The 24045-nt window shown below is 46.0% G+C and overlaps 1 protein-coding gene across 1 annotated transcript in view; it reads left to right on the top strand.

Annotated features, from left to right (window-relative positions):
- LOC128723677 (RNA-binding protein Musashi homolog Rbp6) overlaps positions 1-24045 on the top strand; it is a 247011-nt gene that overhangs the window by 211414 nt on the left and 11552 nt on the right. Inside the window, exons 4-8 of the mRNA XM_053817439.1 lie at positions 5819-5901; positions 6029-6113; positions 7093-7095; positions 12492-12524; positions 14918-15001. Coding sequence (XP_053673414.1) covers positions 5819-5901; positions 6029-6113; positions 7093-7095; positions 12492-12524; positions 14918-15001 — 288 coding nt within the window. The remainder of the gene's footprint in view (positions 1-5818; positions 5902-6028; positions 6114-7092; positions 7096-12491; positions 12525-14917; positions 15002-24045) is intronic.

Genomic DNA, 24045 nt, shown 5'->3' with positions numbered 1-24045 from the left:
CTTTAAACTTAATCCTTTCGGCATCGGTGAACCGCCGCCTGCCGCACAGCTTCTTTCGAGCCTCGTCGAACGTACCAAAGAAAGAAACACACACCCGCATGTTTTCAGTCAATCCAGCATGCAACCGGTCCCTCGGGTTCGTTCGAGGCGACCGCGGTGAAGGTTGCAGCCACCGTCACTCTTCCCGGTCTAGCCGTCGTAACATCCCTGCCAGGATAAATGGAGCGAGATAGCAAACTTTTACGGGGCGAAAATCGAAGCCGCTTTTCCAGGGCGGCAAAACAAACAACTCCAGTAATCATCCGAAACGGATCGCCTTTAGAATGGTCGTCATTTTCCATCAATCCATCTACCGCCCAGCCCCTGGCCGAGTGCTGCAGACACAATTGAGCGAAAGCAATCAATCGAAAATTGCTCCGTTGACCGGTGGAGGCCTCGGGGGGAGAACAGGAGCGGCTCTCTTCACCCGCTTTGAGCCGGTTGGGTGGGAAGGAAATTTATTACACCGACCGTTCGGTATAAATTGTTCTCACGAGCTCAGGGCCCTATCTCGCTGGGCCATCTGCAGGGCGCTCACAAATCACGAAAATTCCCGCACGGATGCGCATGGTCGTTGGGTGGAATGCGGCGGGACGTGTTTATACCTTCGTGATATGGATCTTGAGTGAGTGGGTTTCCCTCCCGACGCCGGGTATCGATTAAAGCTCATTCTCAATGCGTCAAAGTTTGTAGACGGTAACATAATTACACCCACACAAATATGTGCCTCAAAAGGTTGGTTTGCTGTCTCTTATCAAGCTCATATCGTGAGGTAAAACTCATCCAATCGTTTCAATATTTTAGTGTCGAGCAAGTTCAATGCATCATCCGGATACTTCCACACCAACAGCAATAGCATCCTTTTCGTCTTTTCGAAAGAACTGATAAAATCCTTCCACCGATTGAAACCGTCGTACGTCATTTAACACAACGCCTCGTCGATCGGTTCGATCATTACGGCAAACGACGACGCCGCTGTGCGTTGAAACAAAATACGAAACGGGAAAAACAAAACCTCCCACTCACTACCCTTCACACTGTGCACCTACCCGTCTGCAGGTGGATGGGAAAAAGGACGGTGCAGGGAAAAGTAAATCTTCTTGGGCATCGACTGAACGACCGACCAACCAAAGGCTGGCAGTAAAGCCAACCTTCGGAATCGATAGCAAATTTCAGCATCATTTAATTTTAATGATCCAATTTATTTTTTTTGCCGTATTTTTTCTCGATTTTGTTTGTGGCTTTTCCGATCGCCGACGTGGATGTACGCCGGCGGACCTTGACGCCGAAAGGCCACTCGCGGGTCTGCCAGTCGGGCTGTGGGTCCTTGCGAGTGAAAGAGAGCTGGAAGCTGATTTTTTTCTCACTTCTGATTGGTCAGAAATGTGTTTCCTTTCTATGCCGAAGCAGGTCGGTTTCCACATACACCCGGATCTTTTACGCAATCCAGCAACCGTTTTGGCACCATCATCGATTTGTTTTCGTTCGGCATCGTTTTTTTATTGAAACAACAGACAAATGCGGAGTTTATTTTTTATTGTGAACTAGGACTAGGAAGCCGCGACATGAAAGCATCTCAAAAATTGATAAGCGTTTATGTTTGCCGCGAGCGTCGGCATTTCTATTCGAAAGTCGAATCCCCAACCATCACTCGCTGGGCCGCAATCGGAGATGATTCGCCAATAAAAATCAATTCCCACGTCAGCGGGGACGATTTATAGGTGTCGTGTATGTGTACCGGCTTTGCCCGTCGGAACGGCTTATCTCAATTTACGAGCGTGAGATTGCAAATTTTCCTTCTTTTTTGGACTCAACTCAAGCGTTTTACTTTTTCATTTTTGCTGAGGCTACCTAGTGTTGATGGACTCAAATTAACCGAAGCAGCATTCCCATTCAATTTGAGGTTACAGTTGCGTTCTATTACCGGCTGTTTTGCCAAATAAAACGTAATGGAAGCTTTTCCACTCATACGAAAAACTGCATTCTCCCCGCATTAAAAGTTGATGATAGTTGAACCCCTTTCAGTCGTTGAGTGCCATAAAAAGGATGAGCAGTGTAGCTAAAAGAAAGAAAAAACGCCACCGAACGCAAGTTGTCTTGAAGGATAAAGATTCCACCGCACCTTGGTGTCATAAGCTCGCCTTGTGCATAAAAATGCAAAATGCTTTTGTTCTAGTCGGTTGAATTTCACGATTTTTCCACCATACAGATAGATATATGGCCCGTACGGCACGTAGGGTGCCAATGGAACACGCTACCACCGCTCTCCGAACTAGACAATTGTCTAGAAAGTAACGTTTTTTTTTTGTATGCTTTTCTATTTTTATTTTCGTACAATCTCACTTGCGTTTCATATTCTCATTCGATTGAAAGCATTTTGCGAATGCACCGGGTGTGTATGTGTAGGTGGAAGAATGAATGTTTTTTCGCATGTCCTTTTTATCCTACACTGTCACTTTCAAAAGCAGCTGCCAGCAGGAGTAGTTTGGAATGATTCTTTCAGATTGTTTGATTCGGAATGGGGCGCAAAAAAAACCTTGCACAAAATGCGAGCGCAATGAGGACCGGAACGGACGGTCCAGGGCGCAAGCATACTCCTGCTACGCGGCCAGGTGCAAAGAAAAGCTAGTAGTGGGAAAACTAACATTTCCTTCTAATGCCACTTCGGCGTCATACAATGGGCAATGGGACCGCCGCCGTCTGACTCATTCAAGTGAGTAGGTGTATCTGAAAATGGCTCGCATGAATAACTAACAAATAAGCGGGAGGACCCGTGTGTGCTCGTACGCGGCACACATACGAGCGCGTTCGGGGGGTGAATTTAAAACGAAATGGAATGAAATCGCATCTGTCGAAAGAAGGAGCGGGTTGAGTATCCACCGCCACTCGACGACCCAGAACCAACCGGTACGGTCCTGCCACTTTACACCTTGTTCGCGTTCTGCCTTGCAAGGACTCTCTGACTCTCTCACACACACACATTTGCTGTTCGCCACTCGGTTTTCTCATTGGCTTTGTGTGTATTAAATGCGCTTACTCGACACTTGCTTTTATTTTTAAGCGAATGCGAATGAAGGATGAAGCGCATTCATGAGCCGTGGAAGAGAGCCCCAACGAGCAAGCCAGTGAACGAGGCGCGCAGCCTGTGAAGTGCAGCAAATAGTAGGGGAGGGAATCCTCTGAAAATACTTTTTATTGTTGATAAAAGCAATTTTCCTTACAACGCAAGAAGGATAACAACGGCTCACCAACGGAAGAGGGAAAAACATAAACGCCGTTCCATGTTCGAGCCGTATTCAAGGATTTTTTTTGCTTCTTATTGCTGCCACAATCCACCGATGGCTTCCGAGTGGGATTCTTTCATCTTCGAGCCTGCCCCTAGATGGATGGCACGGTCGCTTTATCATACACGCACGTATATGTACGTACAGGACTCCTGTGCTTTTCCAAGGAGGCGTGTTCTTGTTCCACATTTCCTTCGACAGGTTTCGTCCTCACCGAATGCTCTCTCGCTTGTAGGCTGCCAGTGTTCGCATTCGACGAGCGCACCGACATTTTCTTCGTACATCGAGCAGTACCTTTCCAGTTGGTAGCTCCCTCGATGCCTCACTCAGTAACAAGCAAAGGCCGCCAAAGGGCCGCTCCTCCATGCGATCACATTTGCATTTGAGGCGTTGTGATGGAGCGTGAGCGCGCGCGCGTGTACGAACGACCTCCGGCTCATGCTTGTGGTGTGGGAAAACGCACCAAAAGCGCACACAAATAACGGTATTTCCGTCGGTGCGGGTGAGGGAAATAATTTCTGCTTAACCTTTTATGAAAATTATTCCATTTGGAAAAAAGGCGGGTGGAATATATGCTCGGGTAGCTTTTTGCTACCATGCTGCAATGGCCCTGTTCGGGGTTCCGTATTTGGTTGCAAAAGAGCCAACGTCGCACCAACCATGAAAGGGTGATGGGCACCGAACACAAAAGCCCAGAACCACTACCATGAATAATCGATTCTTTGGACTTCCGGTAACGATCCACCGTGTGCTATTCGGTTCGTGGCTATGAAAAGCAGATCATTGCTTTTTTCGCTTTGGCATGCTCTCTCAAAGGCACACTGGCACTTCTCTTCTGCAGATCGATCACATTAAATGTAAAATTCGTTTGAGCCACCGAATATGGGATTTGTTGTTAAAATTCAACAGCACCATCCGTGTCATCAAATATGGCACCAAACACATTGGTGTACTTTCCACATCCGGCAGTGAGGATTTGGGTTGCAGAGCAATTCTCTAGAATGACTGCCAAGATACACACAACGTTAATTCACAATCAATATAATCGACCCTTGTAATCAATGGTAAAAATCGCCCGTCCTTTCTGGTGTCAAGGCCAATGAGCTCTGCCCTCAAGGAACGTTTTACGGTGAACAAGGTGACCTTTAGTTAAACTCAACCACAAGCCCTACGATCACATCAGGAACGCGGAATCATTAACATCGAACCCAAAATCTTCGTCAATCTGCGGTTGAAACATCGAAACGTGCTCTTTTATTCGAAGCCAGTAGATTTTTTTGTCGGTTCCGTTTCCCATCCCCACTCGAAATCAAACCTTAATTTACGATGCCGAGAATATTCCGGGCCCGAGCCCATAAGTGAGTAATGAGTGTAGCGGCAGGACGGCGGGGAAATACGAGAATTGCGTTTTATAACAAACGATGCGGCCGGAATTGAAGGAGTTCCCGAAACCGTACCGCAACCGTAGGGACAGGCAAAGGACTTGACCGAAAAAAAAAAACGGTGAAATAAGCTCACCCAACCCACGAACGCGGCGGTTTCGATCCCGCGCCGGCCCACCCGAGTTAGGCAAATGAGAAACAAATCAATTCAAGCACGCGGAAAGAGAAGGACCTCGAAAAAAAAACGATTTTAGTTCCTTCCGCACCAGGCTGGCATGAGCGGCCACCGGAAGGAGCCGAAAGGACGCAAATAATACGGCCGATGGGCCGTTGATGGGAGCGAAATCATAAATAAAACAAGCGACATAATTTTCCCACTTTTCATTTCACCTTCTGATTCTGATTATTCGAATCCGCCATGTAACAGTTGTGTCAGGGACTCGGCAAGAAGCTAGAGTGTTGGAAGAAAGGCAGCCACGGCTTTCTTTTCCTTCCCTCCTTGTTTTCTGCACCATTCTGCAGGGCTCGTGGAATTATTTCTGGCGCCTCCATCGCCGGTGTTTTCGGGCCGTGCCTTTGCAAGGTTTCATTTCCTCCCCCGGGAGCGCTTTTCTTGTTCGAGTTTCGGGAACCACCGTTGCCACCGCGTCATCACTGCCATTCGGTCGCTTTTGCTATCTTAATTTATGCGCTTCCACAAAACACTCGATGCTAATCGGGAAAGAAAGAAATACATTTAATTAGAGTGAGCTGTTGGTGTTGTGAGTGTGCTTTTTTCTTCTCCTTCCGTGTCCTTCCGCCTTGCCGCGTCGCGTGATGGCATTCCAATGAAATAATCGGATTGTTTTGTTGCCTCCCGCTTTGCTGTAAGAGAGGCGAAGCATTTTTATTGTCCAAAGATGGTGCTTCATCGATTGAAATGGAAAAAAATTATCATACAGATAATGAGTGCCTGTAGAACGGTATGCAATACGGCTATGCCAACGACGGTCAAAAGAAGCATCTACAACATCATGTGTTGTTGCAAAAACCCATTCAAATGCAACAATTCCCTTCAATCGCAGAAATCCCAACACTAATCAAATGTTTTCGCTTCTCTGTTTTTTCCCTCAGGCTTCGGATTTGTGACATTTCAGAGCGAAGATGTGGTAGACAAAGTTTGCGAAATTCATTTTCATGAAATCAACAACAAAATGGTAAGTTTGGAACACAACCCTTACCCACTGGCGCCTAACTCTAGAGCCACTTATCTCCTTATCTCTCTCTCTCTCTCTCTCTCTCTCTCTCTCTCTCTCTCTCTCGTTCTCTTGCTCGCTCGCATAGGTCGAATGTAAAAAAGCACAACCCAAAGAAGTGATGCTTCCAGCGAACCTGGCCAAAACGCGCACCGCCGGGCGTGGGACATACGGTGAGTTTGTAGTGTTGAGCGGTGCTGGTCCTTCTTCCGGTTCGCTCGGACCAGTAGGTCCATCCGCGACCTCCTCGACGGCCACGTTGCGTTATGCCCCCTATCCATTGCCCGCCACTATCACGAGCCAGCAGGCAGCCGCGGCTGCTGCCGCTGCAGCCGCAGCTGCCGCCACAACCTCCCACATCCTGCCACTGTCGGCGGCAGCCGCTGCTGCTTCAGCCGCGACGCCCTCACTCCTGCAATACGCGGCCGCTGCTGCCGCCGCCAGCGCCAGCAACCCGCAACAGTCGGCCGCCCTCGCGTACGAACACTCCCTCAAGCGGCTGCTGGCGGCGAACGCAGCGGCGGCGGCTAACGCGCTGCGGCCACATCCTGCTGCTGTGGCGGCGGCGGCTGCTGCACATCCGGTAGCCGCCGCGGCTTCGGCAGCGGCCGCCGCTCACCACCATCACCACCACCACGCGGCCCATCACCAACCGCGAGCCACGGCCACGTTGACCTACCCGATCGGGGACCTTCTCGGGGCTCAGAGCCTCGACCTGGCCAGTATGTACCCACTGCAGGCCGCCGCCAGTCTCGGGCTCTGACAGCCAACCACCACGATCATCCAGGTGCAGCGGCCCCAGTAGAAAGGACCGCCCTTGGAAGCCATTTTTACGCATTTTTCGTTCTGTAGCACCGGCGTCCTAGAATGGCTAGATAGCTTGACGTAGTTAAAATAGTTTACCCGTCGCCATCTCTAAGACTTATTGCTAGGATTGAGAGTGGAGCTAGGCATAGATGGGGCAAGTATTTAGTACGGGATATCCGATAGGTGATTTAGCACTAATTTTAGGGTTCCACTCCATATTGTACATCATTCCTGGGATACACCAATCCAAGTTCAGCGTTTATGAGCTGTCCTCATCCCAAATTACTGTACGCCATCTGCTGTGACCTGTCGTTGGCGTGTTTACTGCGCATCCGCGAATGATAGATAGTTCTAGCCACCATCTCGTTTCATTTTTCCAACTAATCACGGGGTGTTTTTACTCATTGTGGCATCATTTTCAAAACGTGAAAGATCCAGAAAAGAGCGGCGAATGTACACCGAGAAAAAAAAATAGGTACATAAGCACATTCGTCAAGAGAGCTATTTTTCTAATTCCTTTTTTGTTGCTTTCGTTCAAATTGTTTACATTGCGTAGAACTTTTATCAGTGGTGGAGGTAGCTTTTATTTTGGGCCTTGTCTTGGTGACCAGTTCCATGCTGGATGTTCCATGGTTGGAGTGGGTTAGATTAATTAAACCACTTCACCCCGTGCTGGTCAAATCATCATAAATGTGTTCCGGTGGTTGGTCGCTTGGCCAGTCATATTGTGGTCGGCTCACACTTGAGAGCGAACTTGCTCCAACGAACGATCTCTCGGAAACTTCTTCGAAAAGGCGATTGGCATCCGTGGTCCTTGGGAGACCGTGCTATGGGCACCGTGAGTTCATTCCACACCGAATAAGTGCCAAAATTCGAGAGGTGCGCTCTCGTGGGATTTCTTGGAGAATTTCACTTCCTGCCGCTTTTCCTCTTTAGCCATGCAGCTCATCAACTGTTCCCGTTCTTGATGTAGGAACGGGAGAGACGGTGGTCGGAAAAGTTTTTTAATAAACCCAAACGGGTCCGCCGGCCTCTCCGATCCCCGACATCGATCACCGATGCTCCCGTATTCCCAAAGCCAATAGGCAAACCATCACTTTTCTCATTAAATCTTCCGCAGGCAACGGGAAAACTTTTCCTCTTCCGGTTTGTGTGCCGTGCCGGGTGTATGTGGGTATGTGAAAGAGAGAAAGAGAGAGAGAAAGGAAAATTGGGAATAGTATTCGCCAACCGGATGGATGCTAGCGCGTCTTGTTTGTTACGGGTGCTTGTTGTTCTGGGATTTCGTTTTTTTGGCTTCGTTTGCGATTTCGATGTTTTCCAAAGCCACCGAATGATGTCGGTGGTGCCCATTTAATGCCCACGCCCTCTTGAGTACCTTTCGAGTGGTTAATTTTTCTTGCTTATCTGCGCATTAGCACGCCGAACCAAATGAGGAGCCAAAAGTTCCGATACCAGGAAGGCACGTCCCGGCGGATGAAGGCCGTTTCTTGGAATTCGTAATCGAAATTAAGAAAGAATATTCAAAGGAGCATTCTCTCACCCTGTGTGAACGTACTAGGAGGGTCGGAACGATAATAGGCAAGGCAGGTGAAAGCAGACTTTGTCAGGGGGATTGACGGAAATTTCTGAACATGTCCCGTTGGCAATGGAGAGCAATTTTTTTATACGAACGAACAGCCAAAACATATTCTTTAGGGTTCTGAAAAAATGTGGTACTGCTAATTATCTGCAAAGGTGTCCGATCCGATGGCCGTGGCTCTACAAATGTGTGATGAAATGCGCCGTGTGGAAGAAGGGAAAACAGGATCATATCCTGGACTCGACAACTAACGAAAAAAAGAGAAGAAAAAAGATAAATGATATAAATTCGTGTAACTCCCTGTATCAACTCATTCCCTATCCCATCACGTTGAAACCCTTGTCCAAACGGTTACTTCGTGTGCTCGGAAGTAGAAAAAACTGTTGATAAAACGGACTTCCTTTGCACTACTGGCCTTGAATAGTTCTCCGCGATTCCCCTTCACAACTATCCGCTCAGAGCAGCGGAAACACTCCGAATATCGTACTAAATCGCGCAAACCGCACTCTGTTGTTATAAAACAAGAATTAAAACAGAAAACTACTTCTTCGGCTATGTCGCTCGGTGTGGCCATGCAAATATAGATGCATGCAAGTTTCGCGATATCATTCATGCAAACACGTTCGAATGGAACCAACCGATATATCTTGCAGTGTCCAAAGAAATGATTTGTTATACGAAATTGTTAAGCTAGTGCAATGATGAACGAGAACGAATGGTTGAATTAAGTCATGCTTTGACTTGGTGAAACCATGTATCGGAGAAGGGGCGGTAATTAAACATCAGCAAGATACAAAATGCTTACAGATATAAAGCGATCACGAAAACACGTCATAATGCGTATGATGCAAAAGATTTAATATCACTGATTGGAATGATTATTTTGTAATGAGAGCAAAAATGTATCTCAAAGTGCACCCATATGAGTCAGCCAAGCTAATCTAGGAAAACGTAACCATTGTGGTAATCATATTTAAAAGCCAGCAAGTATAACTCCGCTTGTGCCAGCAAAATAAACCACTTACATCATAAAAATGAGCATATATAAAATTCCCAGCATAACGCACTTGTATATCGATGTATGCATACATAACTCACCTAAATCAGTCTTGCATTTCAATATTAAGCTATAAAAGCAGGTACTATCTAATGTTTCGCGAGTGAATCAATTCCAACGGCGTCTGTATTAATGAGCAATGAAGAAATATGCAAGTCTCAAGAGCCGTATAAATTTTTCTCATGATTTTCTTATCTATGTCCACAAATCCTTCTATAAAACAATATGGTACGAATTAAACAGAAATGTTCCGGTCAATGATCTCTCGGAAAGCTGAGAATCTTTGCAAATGTGTGCTCAAATCACAGAACGCTCAGGTATAATCTACGAATTGTCCTTTTTACTTTCACAAGTGATAAGTTTCATATGTAGACCAAATAGTATCATGGAAATGTTCTGTTTAATTTTGCTAACATATCGCAACAGCACTGCATAAAAAATCCACGCTGCACACAGCTTCTGCTTTGGTGCTTCTTTTGAAATAGAAGAAATAGAGCCCTTCAGAGTCTCGTTCGAGCGTGCATTAAAAGCGGCTAGCACCTGGAAAGTATAGGCGACGTTGCCCTGAAAGAGGGCTTTTTCTTTGAAGAAACTCATTACATTACACACACTCTAGCGAATTGCAACATGAGAATGACTAACACGGTGCTCAGAAGAAAGGTGTGATCTAACTCTTCTTGCATAAAGACTCGTTCCGGGATGGGGAAGGAGATAATTATAGCATTTACACCTATGCAAAACCGCAGTGTATGAACATTACTTCCTTATTCAGAAGAACCATTTCACAAACCAGTTTATTCTTTTTGGTGTAAGCTCACATTTGCAACTAATTTTAAATTGATGGTACTCTCTAGGTAAACTCGTGTAACATCATCGAACATTACTCAATGGCATTGAAGAGATTATATAATTGATAAAATCAAATTTGACATTCAGTAAAATTAGCTTTAACAAAACCGATAAACACAACGAAAACGACGCATAATCAAAACTGGCACTTTCGCCATTTCTCACGAGGACAATAACAGGATGAGTTGCGTTAGGTAACGGTGTTTAGTTTAAGAACCCATGTTTTTATAACATAAAGAAACCATTAAACGTCTTCCTTTCGTGAGAAGCTGTTACAGTATTCTAGAATGGGCCATTTTCAATCAGGCTTTCTTAATTCGTCACCCTGCAGATAATTGAGAGGATTACTAATCAACTACATATTTACAAGAAAGCTCTTATTTCTAATGTTAATTTTGTTCTAGAATTTGAATAATTAGTGTGTAGGCAGTTTGTTGAGTGAGAGTGAGTGATAGTTACAGTTTGTTGTTGTTTCTCCTACTTCGTTCCTAGGCTTCTTTTCCATTGGGAAGCGTCTCACTAAGAAGGCGTACTTATCGCACCGATTGTTACTACTTCATCATTATAGCTCATACTCGGCAGCGTTCACATTAGTGATTCGACCGTAGTAGCTCTTCCGAACGAATCTCCTCTCCCAGTACTAGTTTACTTTACCTATAAGGATAGTTTTACCTTTACGATGTAACATGTAGTGCTTGATTGCAGCCATTTTTGGGAGACCATTTCCTGAGGTGCACCCGTCAATGGTGAGACTCACAAGACGGCAGAAAAGGTAAGTGAGAGCGTCCGACATTCGATCGACTCGCCGAGGTGGACGCAAGTTGTAACGTGTTGATCCGAACGCTTTTCCGGAAATCTTCACCCCAAAAGCACTGACTGAGGCTCGGAGAAAATCCGCAGAATCGGTTTGATTCATAAATCAACTTTCAATTGGATTGGATTGGATCGATCCTCTCTTAGTGATATTGACATGGTGTGATATGAAGCGGGTTATAGTTTTGAAACAAATCGGTTTGATTGTTTTTGTTTTTACTTGAACTTCATAGAATAGTTTGCTTCTTTAAAAGCAATATTTCTGAGTGCATTTCAAAGTGTGATTTTCCAATATTTAATAGAACTATCTATTTAAGCGCTTTTAGGCTGAGCGCAAAAGATACAGCCCTGCGTGTTTGATCTTACATATCCGTGTTATACTAGACATAGTGTGATCGAGTGTAGCTGGATCACAGATCAGCATCGAATAAAAATCGAAATATTAGATAGAATAGAAACTTTACTGATAAGCTGGATAAGAAACCTCTCCGCGTTCATTAGATGATTGAAACAAACATTAAAAAAAAAACGAGTTCGTAGCTTATAGCAAATCATTCTTGACACTGTTTGATATTCGTAGTTTATAGTTAAATTATATTTCTCCCTAACTTCAGAGTGCGTGTGTGTGTGTGTGCGAGCGTGTGGTAATAAATTATGTGTCTGTATGGTAGCATCATTCCTTAATTCTCTGTTGCTGGCCGGCATCAAGATACGCTCAAGTCCGGCAGTTAGCTGAGCGCGTCTGGTGGACTTTGTTGTTTCTAATAATAAAAATCTATCATTAGGGAGTATTTGGAAATGTTTGATGTATTAAACATAACAATTTTTCCCGAGACAAATTGAATTAAACGACTGCACATTGCTCTGTGTTCGATTATCAAGCCCGTTTCCGCGCCTTAGACGATCCTGTGTGCAACAAATCCAAGCGTAGCTTTTGCTGTGTTTTCTTTTGTATTAGTTTTTCTTTCATTCCGTTTATCCAGCAAGCTCATGTTTTCGTTTCAATCAAAATTGATTAAAACACATAATAATTCAGAGCTCGTTACTAGTGTTCATAGATGCCGTTTACCTATTTCGTTTCGTTGTTGTTAAATTTTTTGTATACTGGATGTAGTGTTGCTTTGCTATATATATATTCAAATATCAATCATTTTGTTGCCAGTTTCTCTCCGATACAATCGATCATATTCTAGCTCCCATCAGCTAAACAGTTCCACGAAAAACGTCCTGCGAAAAGCGCCCAACGTTAAATGTCCCTCAAATGGTTCCTCGATAGCATTGAAATGTTCGATCTCGGTTCCCACGTTCTTGGTTACACGTTCAGTTTTCGTTAAAGTTGTTTTCTTTTTTATGTCTAACCAAATTGGTAACCACCTCGCTCGCCCTGTTTTTCACTAGAAGGTGTCTAAACGTAGCATTTTTTTTCGTTTTCTGCATTTTTAGATTTTATGTGGTCGCTGGGGACATTACCTGATGGTAAGAAAATTTAAATTTCTCTATTACTACTACCAAACAAAACTATTCCTACAGTTCTTTCTTCCTTCTGTGCGAAACGTTAACCTATTAACGGGGCATGCGTTTGCGGAACGCGCCCCGTCCCAAAAGAAACAGGAAAATTTATCATTATTGGAAACGAAACAGCAAAACCTGAAATTCGTAGCAAATTCGTTTCTCTGTCACAAGCAGCAGCAAGCTCAAGAGTAAAAGTACAGACAATACCCAATCCATACGTCACTGCGACAATGAATGGCAAAAGTTTTAATTTTTCTTACTATCAATCTATATCAGATAAAAAAGCGTAACAAACAGCGAACATTAGCAGTTTAATATTGAAACACATTTTGTTTTGTTTCCTTTTGTTTCACGTCAATTCTAACGCCTTATTCCAAAGGGTTTCTGCAACCCTTCTTTCATCTTACGTGTAGACTCAATTTTACTTTGTATAATCTTCCTTCACCAAATGAAAAGAACAATTACGAACGACCATCCGGTTTGACCTCACATAGCGATTCTCATGCCCAAGGTATCATGAACATCATTCAACATCATTGGCGCTCTAGTAAAGCATTTGCATCGCCACACCCATCAGAACGTTATAAGTTTACACAATTTTCCTGTGGCTTCTTATGTCAATGTGTACCCTTTAGTTTACAGTTTTAAATTTGGCCTACACCTCGCTCAATTCGGTGTGCTTTAGATGGATTTTCATTTTCACCTGATTGGCCGCAAACGAAAGCGTTCATCATTAAGTTTTCATTTACACACCCGCTCGCTCTTGTCACACTCGATGTTGTTGTCAGCCTTACGTACCCGTACTAGGCATGCGATCGTTTGTGTTGAAGTAATGTGTTAATAATTCGGTGCACCTGATGCTTATGTTATCCGTTTCCAAATTCTTAACATTTTTGACGCTTGGTCCAAAAGCGAACTGTTCTTTTCATACGCATATGTATTCCCTCACTGCCATACAAAATAGCACACTGCCTACGGAAACACAATAGCGCCTTTCTACGGGACAGAATGAACCAGCAGAAGCTAACACACGTACACCTGTTTCCATCCGTAGCTCGTTATCAATGTTCGCTAGTTATTTCGGTTTACTTTTTCGTTTCGGTTAAATAACACCCCTGTTTTGAATAGCTGTGATAGTTTTGGTTTGAATAAAACTTTACTACATGGATTGGCCATGATCCTGGAAATTTAGAGCTAAATCCACGAACCTGCTTGGAGGTTGAGTACATTACAAACGAAAACATTCCAGCACTTTTCAAGAAGAAATCAGCGAACGAAATGGCAAACGCGTCTGCCTTTGTCGAGCGTGTAAGTATGCATCAAATCGGTTAGACTGAGAGACATTTAGTGGCGATCGAGCAGCTTATTTTTTCGACTTCCGCACACCCGACTTATAGATGGCCTCTCGTACGAGCACTGACGTACAGACGTACGATACTGCAAGAAGCAAGGATTCTTGTTCGTTCGAGTGGCCCTACTAAGTGCCGGTGTGTGAGCTGGGTCCAACGATCAAACGAATCGATCGATTTAACATTCAATTTATTTACTCACTTCTTACTCATTCTCTTCTTCAGTACCTAGATATTAGATAAACGATATTACGATCGAAAACTCATAGTAACGATTTATTTTTTAGTAACCAAGGCTAGGCGATTGAGAATAAAATGCAGTTTGATTTTTTTATCTAGGATACACAGAAAATTAGTTTGTTTCATTCCATTTCTTCATCGTTTCGATTTCGCAGTAGCTGTATTTAAAATAGATCTTCGATTTGTAGCAACTGCAGTGCATATCGCACACCAGGCGAGTGAATGTTGCCGACCACGCTCACGAGACTTAAATGAGCTAACAAGCAAAAAGCCGTCATTTCTGCCCATCCGGTTTGGATTGGCGAGGTCACTGTTCAAGGATAAATATCGCACGAAAAAGTAAACGATTAGTGCCACGAAACGCATCTGCTGTAGTGGTTGTGAGATTACAGGAACAGCATGAGGAACATGAAACAATTTCCCTTTCCACGCAACTATCTTGAAGCTAATCGAAAATGATGCATACGAACACGATTTCCGCTCGTTGATTTCGCCTACCGTTAGTGCTTGTGCAATTTCAGCATCTCAGTTTTGCTAACATGGTTCCCTATCCGCGGAAGCTTTCTATCTATCAATTTCTCCTATTGAATCCCTTCAAACTCACACTGACAGACGCCGACATGGAAGAATTACTGTACTGATGCATTTTCCGCAAACCCCCTGAGCTGCCTGATGATGCTGATTATTAATACATGTTTTCGTATTTCTCTTTCTCTTCTCTCTCTTTCGTTTTTTCTTCCTCAATTTTCCATCTGGTGACACCGACAGGTTTCCCCGCTGCCGCATACGCTGCGTACGCGGCTGGTCGTGGCTTTTCCGGATACCCGAGCTTCGGACTACCGTACCCAACAGGTAACCTTAACTTGGCCAGTTTGCACGCACACTTAACAGGCAACCATCACCTGCACCACCACCACACCAGCAATCCTTCCCATTCCTCCTCGTCGTCGGCCGGGGGTGCGTCCTCGGCGACGGCAGCGGCTGCTGCAGCTGCCGCAGCCGCCGCAGCCGCTGCTGCCGCCGCCATACACCATCCACTGCTTTCTTCACCGGGGGCGGCTGGAGCCCTTTCGGCCTGTCACCCCCTAAGCCACCACCACCACCATCACCATCCGTTCGAGCACCTGGGGCACCTTTTCTCGCACAATCATCATCACCACCCAGGGGCTGCAGCGGCGGCCGCTGCAGTCGCCGCCGCTGCCACGCATCACCACCATGCGTTGCAGTTGTGAATGCAACCGAAAGCGCGCCCATCAACGGCGCTTGTCCTTTCGCCCGGGTTGATAGAGGCCAAATCCGTAGAACCTCCGGAGTCGCTTCCCAAACAATCGAACCCTTCCGCAGTACAGGAGACGCGTTCAGTCGATGAGGAGCAGCCTGTTGACAAGGCTTTCGCTGAGTCAAACATCTCCTCCGAGGAACCGGGCCGAGGACGACGATCTGATCGGTCCAAATGACGAGGGTTGGCGGTGAGTGGATCCGGCACAGCGAGGTGCTCGTTGTGCAGGGACACTGCCGCAGTGGTCGATCGTTGCTGCGTCTGTTTCTGTTGCGATCCGCAGCTTTGCTACGAATGCTTTCTCTAGTGAGATTGGTCCTTTTTGCGCTCACTGTAACGCGTGAAGTTCGACTGCAGTTCGTCCATTTTGAAGCTTGTAAAGCTGTCCACGACCAAGTGGCTTGCTTGGCGCATGTAACGGAACACCAACCATTTGAAGTTAACAGAGTTCCAGTCACTGGGAACATGGATCAATTAGCAGTTATTTGCTGCCGATGATTCTATGCTCTTGTTGATCGCACCGAGAGAGTCCATTTTTCTCCGTCAATTTTATTAGAAAAAAAAGTCGTGAGGTCACGAATTCTCGTACACCTCCTAGTCAATTCTATCCTAGCAAGTTCTCCACCATGTAGTTCGATTTTAAATATTGCCAGTTTAACTCGGGGCCACGGGCCCTCGCTTTGCTCAGTTGTTGAGTAGTTTGGAGCATCAATCTCCGATCATACGTACGTTAGCTTAGATGTTAGCAATTTGCGACGTTATTCAAGCTCAAATGGGCACATGTACCGCTCCCAAAATATAGCCAGCAAATCGCGTTGTGTTGTAACGTAATCCGTAATGTAATCGAGTGTAGCCAGCATTGGAATTATTTAGCTAACCAACTACAATGAGAAGTGTAGTTAGCGCAATGTAGACTCTACCAGCAATATTAAAAAATAATACTTAGAGTGAAATATTACACGTAATCGTAGCACTTTGAAGCTCACGGGTCTCGAGAAAGTCGGCTCACCTGCTCGGGATGTTCTTTGCTTCGCAATTGCTATTATTCTCTGCTCTAGCGAAGGCTTTGCGTGCGTCACAATGAGGCTACTCATCCGACCACATCGCATTTCCGGGATGCGTATTGTGTCGCTTTTCACGAACGACTGCCTCCTCTCGCTCTTATCGCGAAATAACACACCGATGACCAGCGTTGGCCAGATTATCTTCCACCCAACAAAGGCATTAGAATGACGTTCATTTTTTCCGCCACGGGCGGCTGGAGAACTTTTAGTTCCCACACCACGGAATAAAAAGGATCCATCCCAGCTGAACAAACGCGATGACTTTCCCTTCGTAATGAGCGCGGGTTCGGGTGGAATCCGGGATCATTTCGATGATGACATAATATTTTACCCGGTATGATTATAAATTTTCGGCTCGTCCCCGTTCGAGAAGAATGGGAAAGTAAACCTCGCTATCTCGCTCCGTCCGTGCCGTTGACAGGTATATTTTGTCACAGGCGCTAGCTCGGCACGAGCTACTGCTTAAAAAAAACAACGAGATCCGAAATATATCAACCATATCGTGCGGCGGCTCGAAACTCCATCACACATCCGTTCCACTCACATACAACCGCACCAGAACGGGACAGGGTTTGGAGCATAAATATTTACATAATTCATAAAGTGACTATAATGCGCACCGGAAAATGTCCACCTTTTTCCCCTGTGTGTGCACGTGTGTGGGTGTTTATTTTCCTATGACACATTGGGGGAAAATCCGAAACACCACCATTACGTGCCGAAGCGATAGAGCGCGGCGAGCAAATTACGCGGTCGATGTTGTTGTTCCAAGCAAGGTGTGACCCCGTATTCACCAAATCCACTGGCGAGGTGGAGTAGAATCCTTTGCGCCAGCGTCCTGCCAGGGCTAGGGAATTTCTTTTCAATCAGCTTGCTGAGTTGGCACAGTCGACCAGAGTGAAAGCAAAAGGATATCAGGGCCGTGTAAATGAGCGCACCATATATTATATCGTAAAACAAAAACAATTTTCACTCACCATCCCTACAGAAGCATCAAGGGTGGTGTTCGGTGGGGAAAACTAACAACACCTCCTTCAACAACCACTGCCGCCATGCCACGCCATGATTACATGCCCGATAGCACCGGCCGAGCATGGTGTGAAGTTTATCACCATAAATTTACATATAATAACTGGCTGACGGGAGCGATGGTGCAGGCTTTTACTACGGCAATCGGCTTTCCCGGTTGTCGGTGGCCGTGCGGTGATAAATATACCACTGCTCCGTGTGCCGAAACGGAAAGGGCTATTTTTTCGTCACCCATCGGTACGAGCGGACATCTTAATTCGTACGGTCGCTTTTCTGGTGCGGTACTCAAACGAACAGCTAGGATTGAGTCTCCACTAGCCACACGGTGGCCCTTATCTCCTGGCGGCCTTAACAGCACGGTGTCCTTTTAATGTCAAATCAACCTCACCACTCCACGTGAATATCGGTGGAAAGATGAAAAAGAAACGCGCTGCGTTGTTTACCATCCGTCAACGCTAATCGTCGTTCGCTGGATTGGTTAATCAGAGTGTGCGAAGGGATTTGTAAGCTTCATCCACTGGAGCATTTCGGCACAGCATCGACGTGGCATCATATTTCGACGCACGAACCAAATTAGAACCTGCCATTTAGAACCGTTGGTGCAAAACTAGTCGTTTTTTTTTAGCATACGCGGCATCTATCACGATACCGTTGAGCTCGAAAGTCCAATGCATAGGAAATTATCTGCCCACATGAAAGTTCTCGCAACGTACTCCATTGCTTGGCATTTAGAGTCACGATGGCCTTTGCCCAGACCGAAGGGCACCCGGTACGATGAAGTGCACCCTTGCCGCAACCCAGACACTGCCTTTCCGGGCGGGAGCGCAGAAAAGATTGACGACGGCAAACCACGGTGCGATAATTGAGTTCACTTTTCCGTGCACACCTGCTCGGGTGCTCGAGTTTTGCATCCGCTTAAGCCGACGAGCCGTGCTTAGCCAGGCGCCTCGGCGATGATATGATTTATAGGAAAAGCGACGCTATACTCGCCCGGTCCGGCATCCTTCTGCAGGGTGGGCTTAAGGTGTAGATTTGCATTTTAATTAGTGGTAGTTAACGCCGCGCCGCCCAAGCATCGACCAGCACTTGATGGCTTTTTTGGTGGCGACGTGGCGGCCCTGGACGCGGTTGGGTGATCGTTTCCACGCTGTTCGAACGCCTTGTTCTTCATGCCTCGAAAGGGTGGTGTAAGTTTTCCCCGCATGATAGTGGTGGGAAATTTTCGCTACCCCTCGGCTCTTGGGACGGCTTTGCCGTGGTGGCTCTGGGGAAAAGTTTTACGAGGTTTGTTAGCGAAAAGCACTTCCGAGCGTGTAGAAAGCCGTGCAGTGGTTAAGTATTTTAAATGGTCTACCCCCCAATGACCATCCGACTTTCTGTCGACATGTGGTGGAGCTCCACCTTTTGCATTCCCTTTTACGGCAGCATTTATAAACGCCGCTAAAATGCACCCTGAATACAGGGATTACGAGCCACGACGTTATGGCCCATCCCAACCAAGGCTAAAGGGCGTGTATGTTGGTTTTTGTTTCAATCAGATAAGTTAATTGAGCAATTAAGATGGTCACGTTGGCAATGCGAAAGCTAGCTGCAATTTCTTACCCTTACCCAAGCTTGTAACCGCCATCCGGTTGATGTAGCATGCATTTTAATTTGCCGTCTAATTGATAAACTATTGCTTACAAGACGCTAGCGGCACCAAAAGAAGCGCATTCTAACCGATTGATGTCGGTTGAACCGAGTGGAAAACATTCGTCCATTATTTTGTTTTTTTTTGTTCTTTCACATAAATCAAGAGCTGTGCTAGCTCCTCCGTGAGGTCAATTTGCAGTTGCACTTGCTGGCTTCGGAGCAAAACTCATACGAAACCGGTCGCAGATAGTAAAACGTCCCTTAAAATTGGGCTGCTCTATTCCGCAAACGGCTAGGTTCGCGTACGCGCAAGAAAGAGCCACTTTTACGAGCGGGGGCGTAGTTTATTTGGCGTGGCTGTTTCTCGTTATGTCCTTTTTTGTTACGTCTCGTGTGTGTTTTTTTTTTCACCAACGAGCACACGGCGACCACAACCATGTGTCCCGCGTGTGAGTTCGTTCCGCCGAATGAAGCCATTTCGATGCAGCTCTCGGGCCAACGTTCGCCCTAGTAACGAATGACGCCAGCAGAGGGCTCAGGAAGGACATCTCTCGCATTTGCACACGCTTGGGCGTTGGTTTCCGAAATGGTTTCGAATTTCAGTCGAGCAACGAGCACACGCGGGCCACGTACGGTCACGCGGCCTTATCTCGAGCCCGTCCTCGAAGCCTCAGGGAGTAGCTCCTGCGGCTCGCAGCCAAAATAGCTCGTAATATACAACATGCTGCCCCGGTCCACATGGAAGGCTGCACAATGAAGAGAGCATATGCCGGGAATGCTTCTTATATGTTAATGTGTTCACCTAAATGGCTTTTATTGTTCCGAGCCAGTTAGTTTCGCTTGGTGGCAGCGAACGGTACAAACTACTACCACGCCACGGCACCGGATTGTGATTGCGCGAGATTTTTTGCCGCTTCTTCTGTTGCTGCTGTTTTGGTTTCGGTTTTAATTGCAGAACGATAGTGTTATTGCCATCCTCCCGACGGGGACCCCACAGCAACCATCACCCTTTCGGATACAAGCGACTGAGGACGATTGGACCTTAATTTCGCTTAACATGCCTTAACACACCACCTACCGAGTGTTCCGTTGTTCCGTTTGGTTGTTTTGCATTTAGTGTTTTTGTTGCGTTTCGTTCAAACCCCATCCAGCTTTGATTTTGACAGTATTTTTCCTTTCCGTTGTTTGGTTTGATAGTGTTGTGCTGTTGTTGTTTTTCTGTCTGTTTTTTGTTTGGTTTACTGATCTCCGTCAAATATTGTTGTTTTTATGCGTTCTTTTCCTTTCATCATTCTTTTTTCTTTCTTTCTCTCTTTCTTTTTTCCCGTTTTCTTCTCTCTTTTCTTTTTACGTGCACATCCTACGCAATCGCTTCACCGCGCACGTTTCGTCACCAACCTCCTCTTTCTTGTTTGTCCGTGTGGGTGTGTGTATGTGTCTGCGGGTTTCTGTTACTTTGGTCATCTCCCCGCGCACCCACGACATTTTACGCTCGCAGGCGTGATGGGGGTCATGCCCGAGAACCGAATCATCATGGGCGACTATATGAGTATGGGTCCTTCGACGTCATCGTCCTGAGCGCGGGAGAAGGATGGGGCCACGGGAAGGGACACGATTAAATGCCGATTGATCACGCGGGAAGGATCCAAACAATGGAGACCGTCGACCTAGCTTCCCTTAGCGGTGTTGAGGCGTTGCCTTCCATCTTCATCTGGACCGGCTCCATCAAAAGATGCAATCAACCGCGTAGCATCCGTTGCTTCCCAACAGTGACGAATGTGATCGTAATCTTCTTAACCGAACTTTCTCGGATGACGCGGTTCCGCTCCGAATCATTTGCATTGGAATAAATTTAATAATTGTAAACGAACAGCACCATGTTGTTTAGTATTTACTACGTTAGTAATGTATCGGGTGGCTTACTAAATCGGATAAGGGATTGATTGTTTCAATAGGGCTTTGGTATGTTGTATGAATTAATACGCTTCAAATGTATCCGGGGCTATTGGAAGCCAAAAAATCCGCAAACTAACAATCTAGCTACCCTATCACCGGTAACAGCCAAAGCCAAAGGGCCATCCCGTAAGGACGCTTCCACACCGCAAATGAGCTCCGCAAATAATTTATCTACCTACGCGAAATGTCCGAACACGGAAGCCCGACATAGGATGAGTGAGCGTCTGAGCTGAGTGTGGGTTGTTTGTGTACACGCCCTAGATATGTTGTTCTGTGTGCCGCTAACGTGTCCCGTTTTCCAGGAACTCGGGAATCGCAGCTAATCCACTCACGGAATCGATAACGCAAATTTAGTCATTACGGTTTGCTGGCGTTTGCCAATTTGCATTTCGGTCCTACCACAGGGGCTCCCACGTCCTCACTCGATAGGAGCATGTGTGGGTATGTGTTGCAGAGAGTCCGTTTCAGAGGAATCATTGACAATCGGCGCTCCCTTCCGTGTCACAACCGCACGGAATACGATCGATTGGTTGGGATAGAGCCGTAACTTTCTGTTCTACGATTTAAGTCTGAACGTTTTGCTGGGGCATCTTCAATGACCATTGTCCAGAAGGACTTTCCCTTGTTCCTTTCCCAGATTGATTGACCCGCTGGTCGTACATGCATCGTTCGATGCTGGAGGGTTACTTTCACGCAAAATTGCACTCACGTGCGCGTGGTCGCAAACACTGATCGTGCCACTAATCCGACTCTGGCAGAAGCTGGGCCTGGCACGCGGGAGAACGAAGTGAGAATGCATTTTAAATGATGTTTTCGGCTCGGAGGGTAAATTAACATTTTCATTACAAATTCTAACATCGTGATGAATACACGCCGCTACTGTGGTGGGTGGCGCGATGGGTGGCGAAAATTCGCATACCAACCGCCCGTGCGTACGTATGTGTGTTTCAGGTAAACATGCCATATAGAGCTTGGGTGGCAATGGATGCCGGAAACGGGAGACCGAGGGATGATGGCTACACATTTACGACATGAATAATAAATGGTACCGAACGAAATAATTCACCATTCGAAGCGAGCATCCGGGCGTTGGAAACGATGGTCGCTCGATCGAAGGGCCGATAGGTTTGCAACGTGCTTGCAATTCTGCGTAAAGTTGTAACACGGGCGTCTAATTAAACGCTAGCCGTGAACCGGTTAATCGTTCACGGTCGGTCCATTGTACACTTGCTTGTTTTCGTATTGTTGGGCTCATCGTCGAAACGCCGCAGCAGAACGGCCCACTCTAAGCTCACCTTTGAATTTGTGCAACATTTATGGTGCAGGTGGTTTCGACGTAGTGGTGGCGAAACATTTCCATTACATTCCTTCCCCCATCACACCCATCCGATTGCAATCTCTTCCTGCTTCATCACTCCCTCAGCATACTACACCAGTACAAAGGTTCGCCATTCGGTAGTCTTTTCCGCCTTGATCCGCCGAACACTGAGCTAAAAAGGACACGTTCAAAGACACTCTATGTTGATCACTACTCAGCTGTTCAGCAGCACAAAGGGAGACGTAAATGGTAAAGATGATGGATGGTATTATGTGAGGATCTGATTGCGTACTATATGAGCTAAAGCGCAAGACTGTGATTCTACTTCGCTGAGTAGGGCCGGAAACGGCCAGAAGCCGCTTAGTAGGGGCATATTAATTGAAGAGAAGGAATGGCTGTTGTTCTAATTTTTGTTCGCTTCTTTGTTCACCTTTAACACACGTATCTTATCGTAATCGTAAAAAATCGTATGAGCCACCATCCAGTATCTGCTGACGGAACAATGTTGTTAGCAACAAGGGAGAAAGTAATAATTGAAATATAAATCGAATGTGCACATCTCCAACGCAACGGTCACACAGTCTCGTTCAAGGTCTTTAAGGAACGCTTGATGAGGAATTCGAAATATAGCCAGCTGAAAAGAAAAACGATAGCGAATGTAACACAAGCAAAAAGTAAAATATGCTCGAATCAGCAAAAACGAACGAAACAACAAACCATTTGCAAATCCGCTGGTGTGAATAAATGAAAATGATGAATAAATGAATAAATTTCGAGCAGTACATCGGTACGGTGTCGATTGCAAAACACTCTTTCTCTTCCCTCTCTCGCCATTACCGGGTGTTCTGAGTCGACAGGATATCCAAACCCATCCAACCCAGAATAAACTCAGGAGCGGCCACTGCGTAAAGGTGTGTTTGTGTGTGTGTGTGTTGGCTTTTTTTGTTTTGTTCCTGCAGCTTCCCATTTCAGCACAGGATGGGAATAAAATCAGACGTGCACCAACATTCTCGTCGACCCTTTGGGGACTCCAGAGTACAACCGGCAAAACCGGAACCCGCGGTTAGCCCTTGATCATTAATGCATGGCGAGCCTGTGGCCATTCCTAACCTTTAATTCCGAATCTGACCGATTTCACCTGAACCGTTTCATTGCACATTACGCTTCTAGCCTGAGCGTGTTCCTCTTTTTTTCCGTGCTTCATTAATTGATCCAACATTTAAGTGGATGGTTAGAAGCGGAAACGACAAACCCCGTACGACGTTATGATGTTTTTTTGGCGATGAATTTTTAATACTCAGACAGTACGGGTTGTCAGATTGCACGACAAAAGAGCAAAAATCCAACACACACACGCGTCCGCTCCCGGTCGCTAGTCAAACGGGAAACTAATGGGGGAAAATCAAAAATTAACATCGAAATGTGTAGTTTTACGCCACCATCGGGCGGCACATCGTCAACGTTCCTTCGTTGCACTATGTAAAAGCGGATTTTGGAACGGTACATCCAAAGATGGCAATAATTTGTTGCTTCGAACGTGCTGTGGTTTAGAATGTAGTGCTTTATGGCGTGTAGTGTAGTTCATTTTCAATGCCATTGAAACCCGTATTTCGTTACA

Source organism: Anopheles nili, chromosome 3 (assembly GCF_943737925.1).
Source record: "Anopheles nili chromosome 3, idAnoNiliSN_F5_01, whole genome shotgun sequence".
In the NCBI taxonomy this organism is placed as follows: Eukaryota; Metazoa; Arthropoda; class Insecta; order Diptera; family Culicidae; genus Anopheles; species Anopheles nili.
This window is presented reverse-complemented; position numbering and strand designations above follow the sequence as displayed.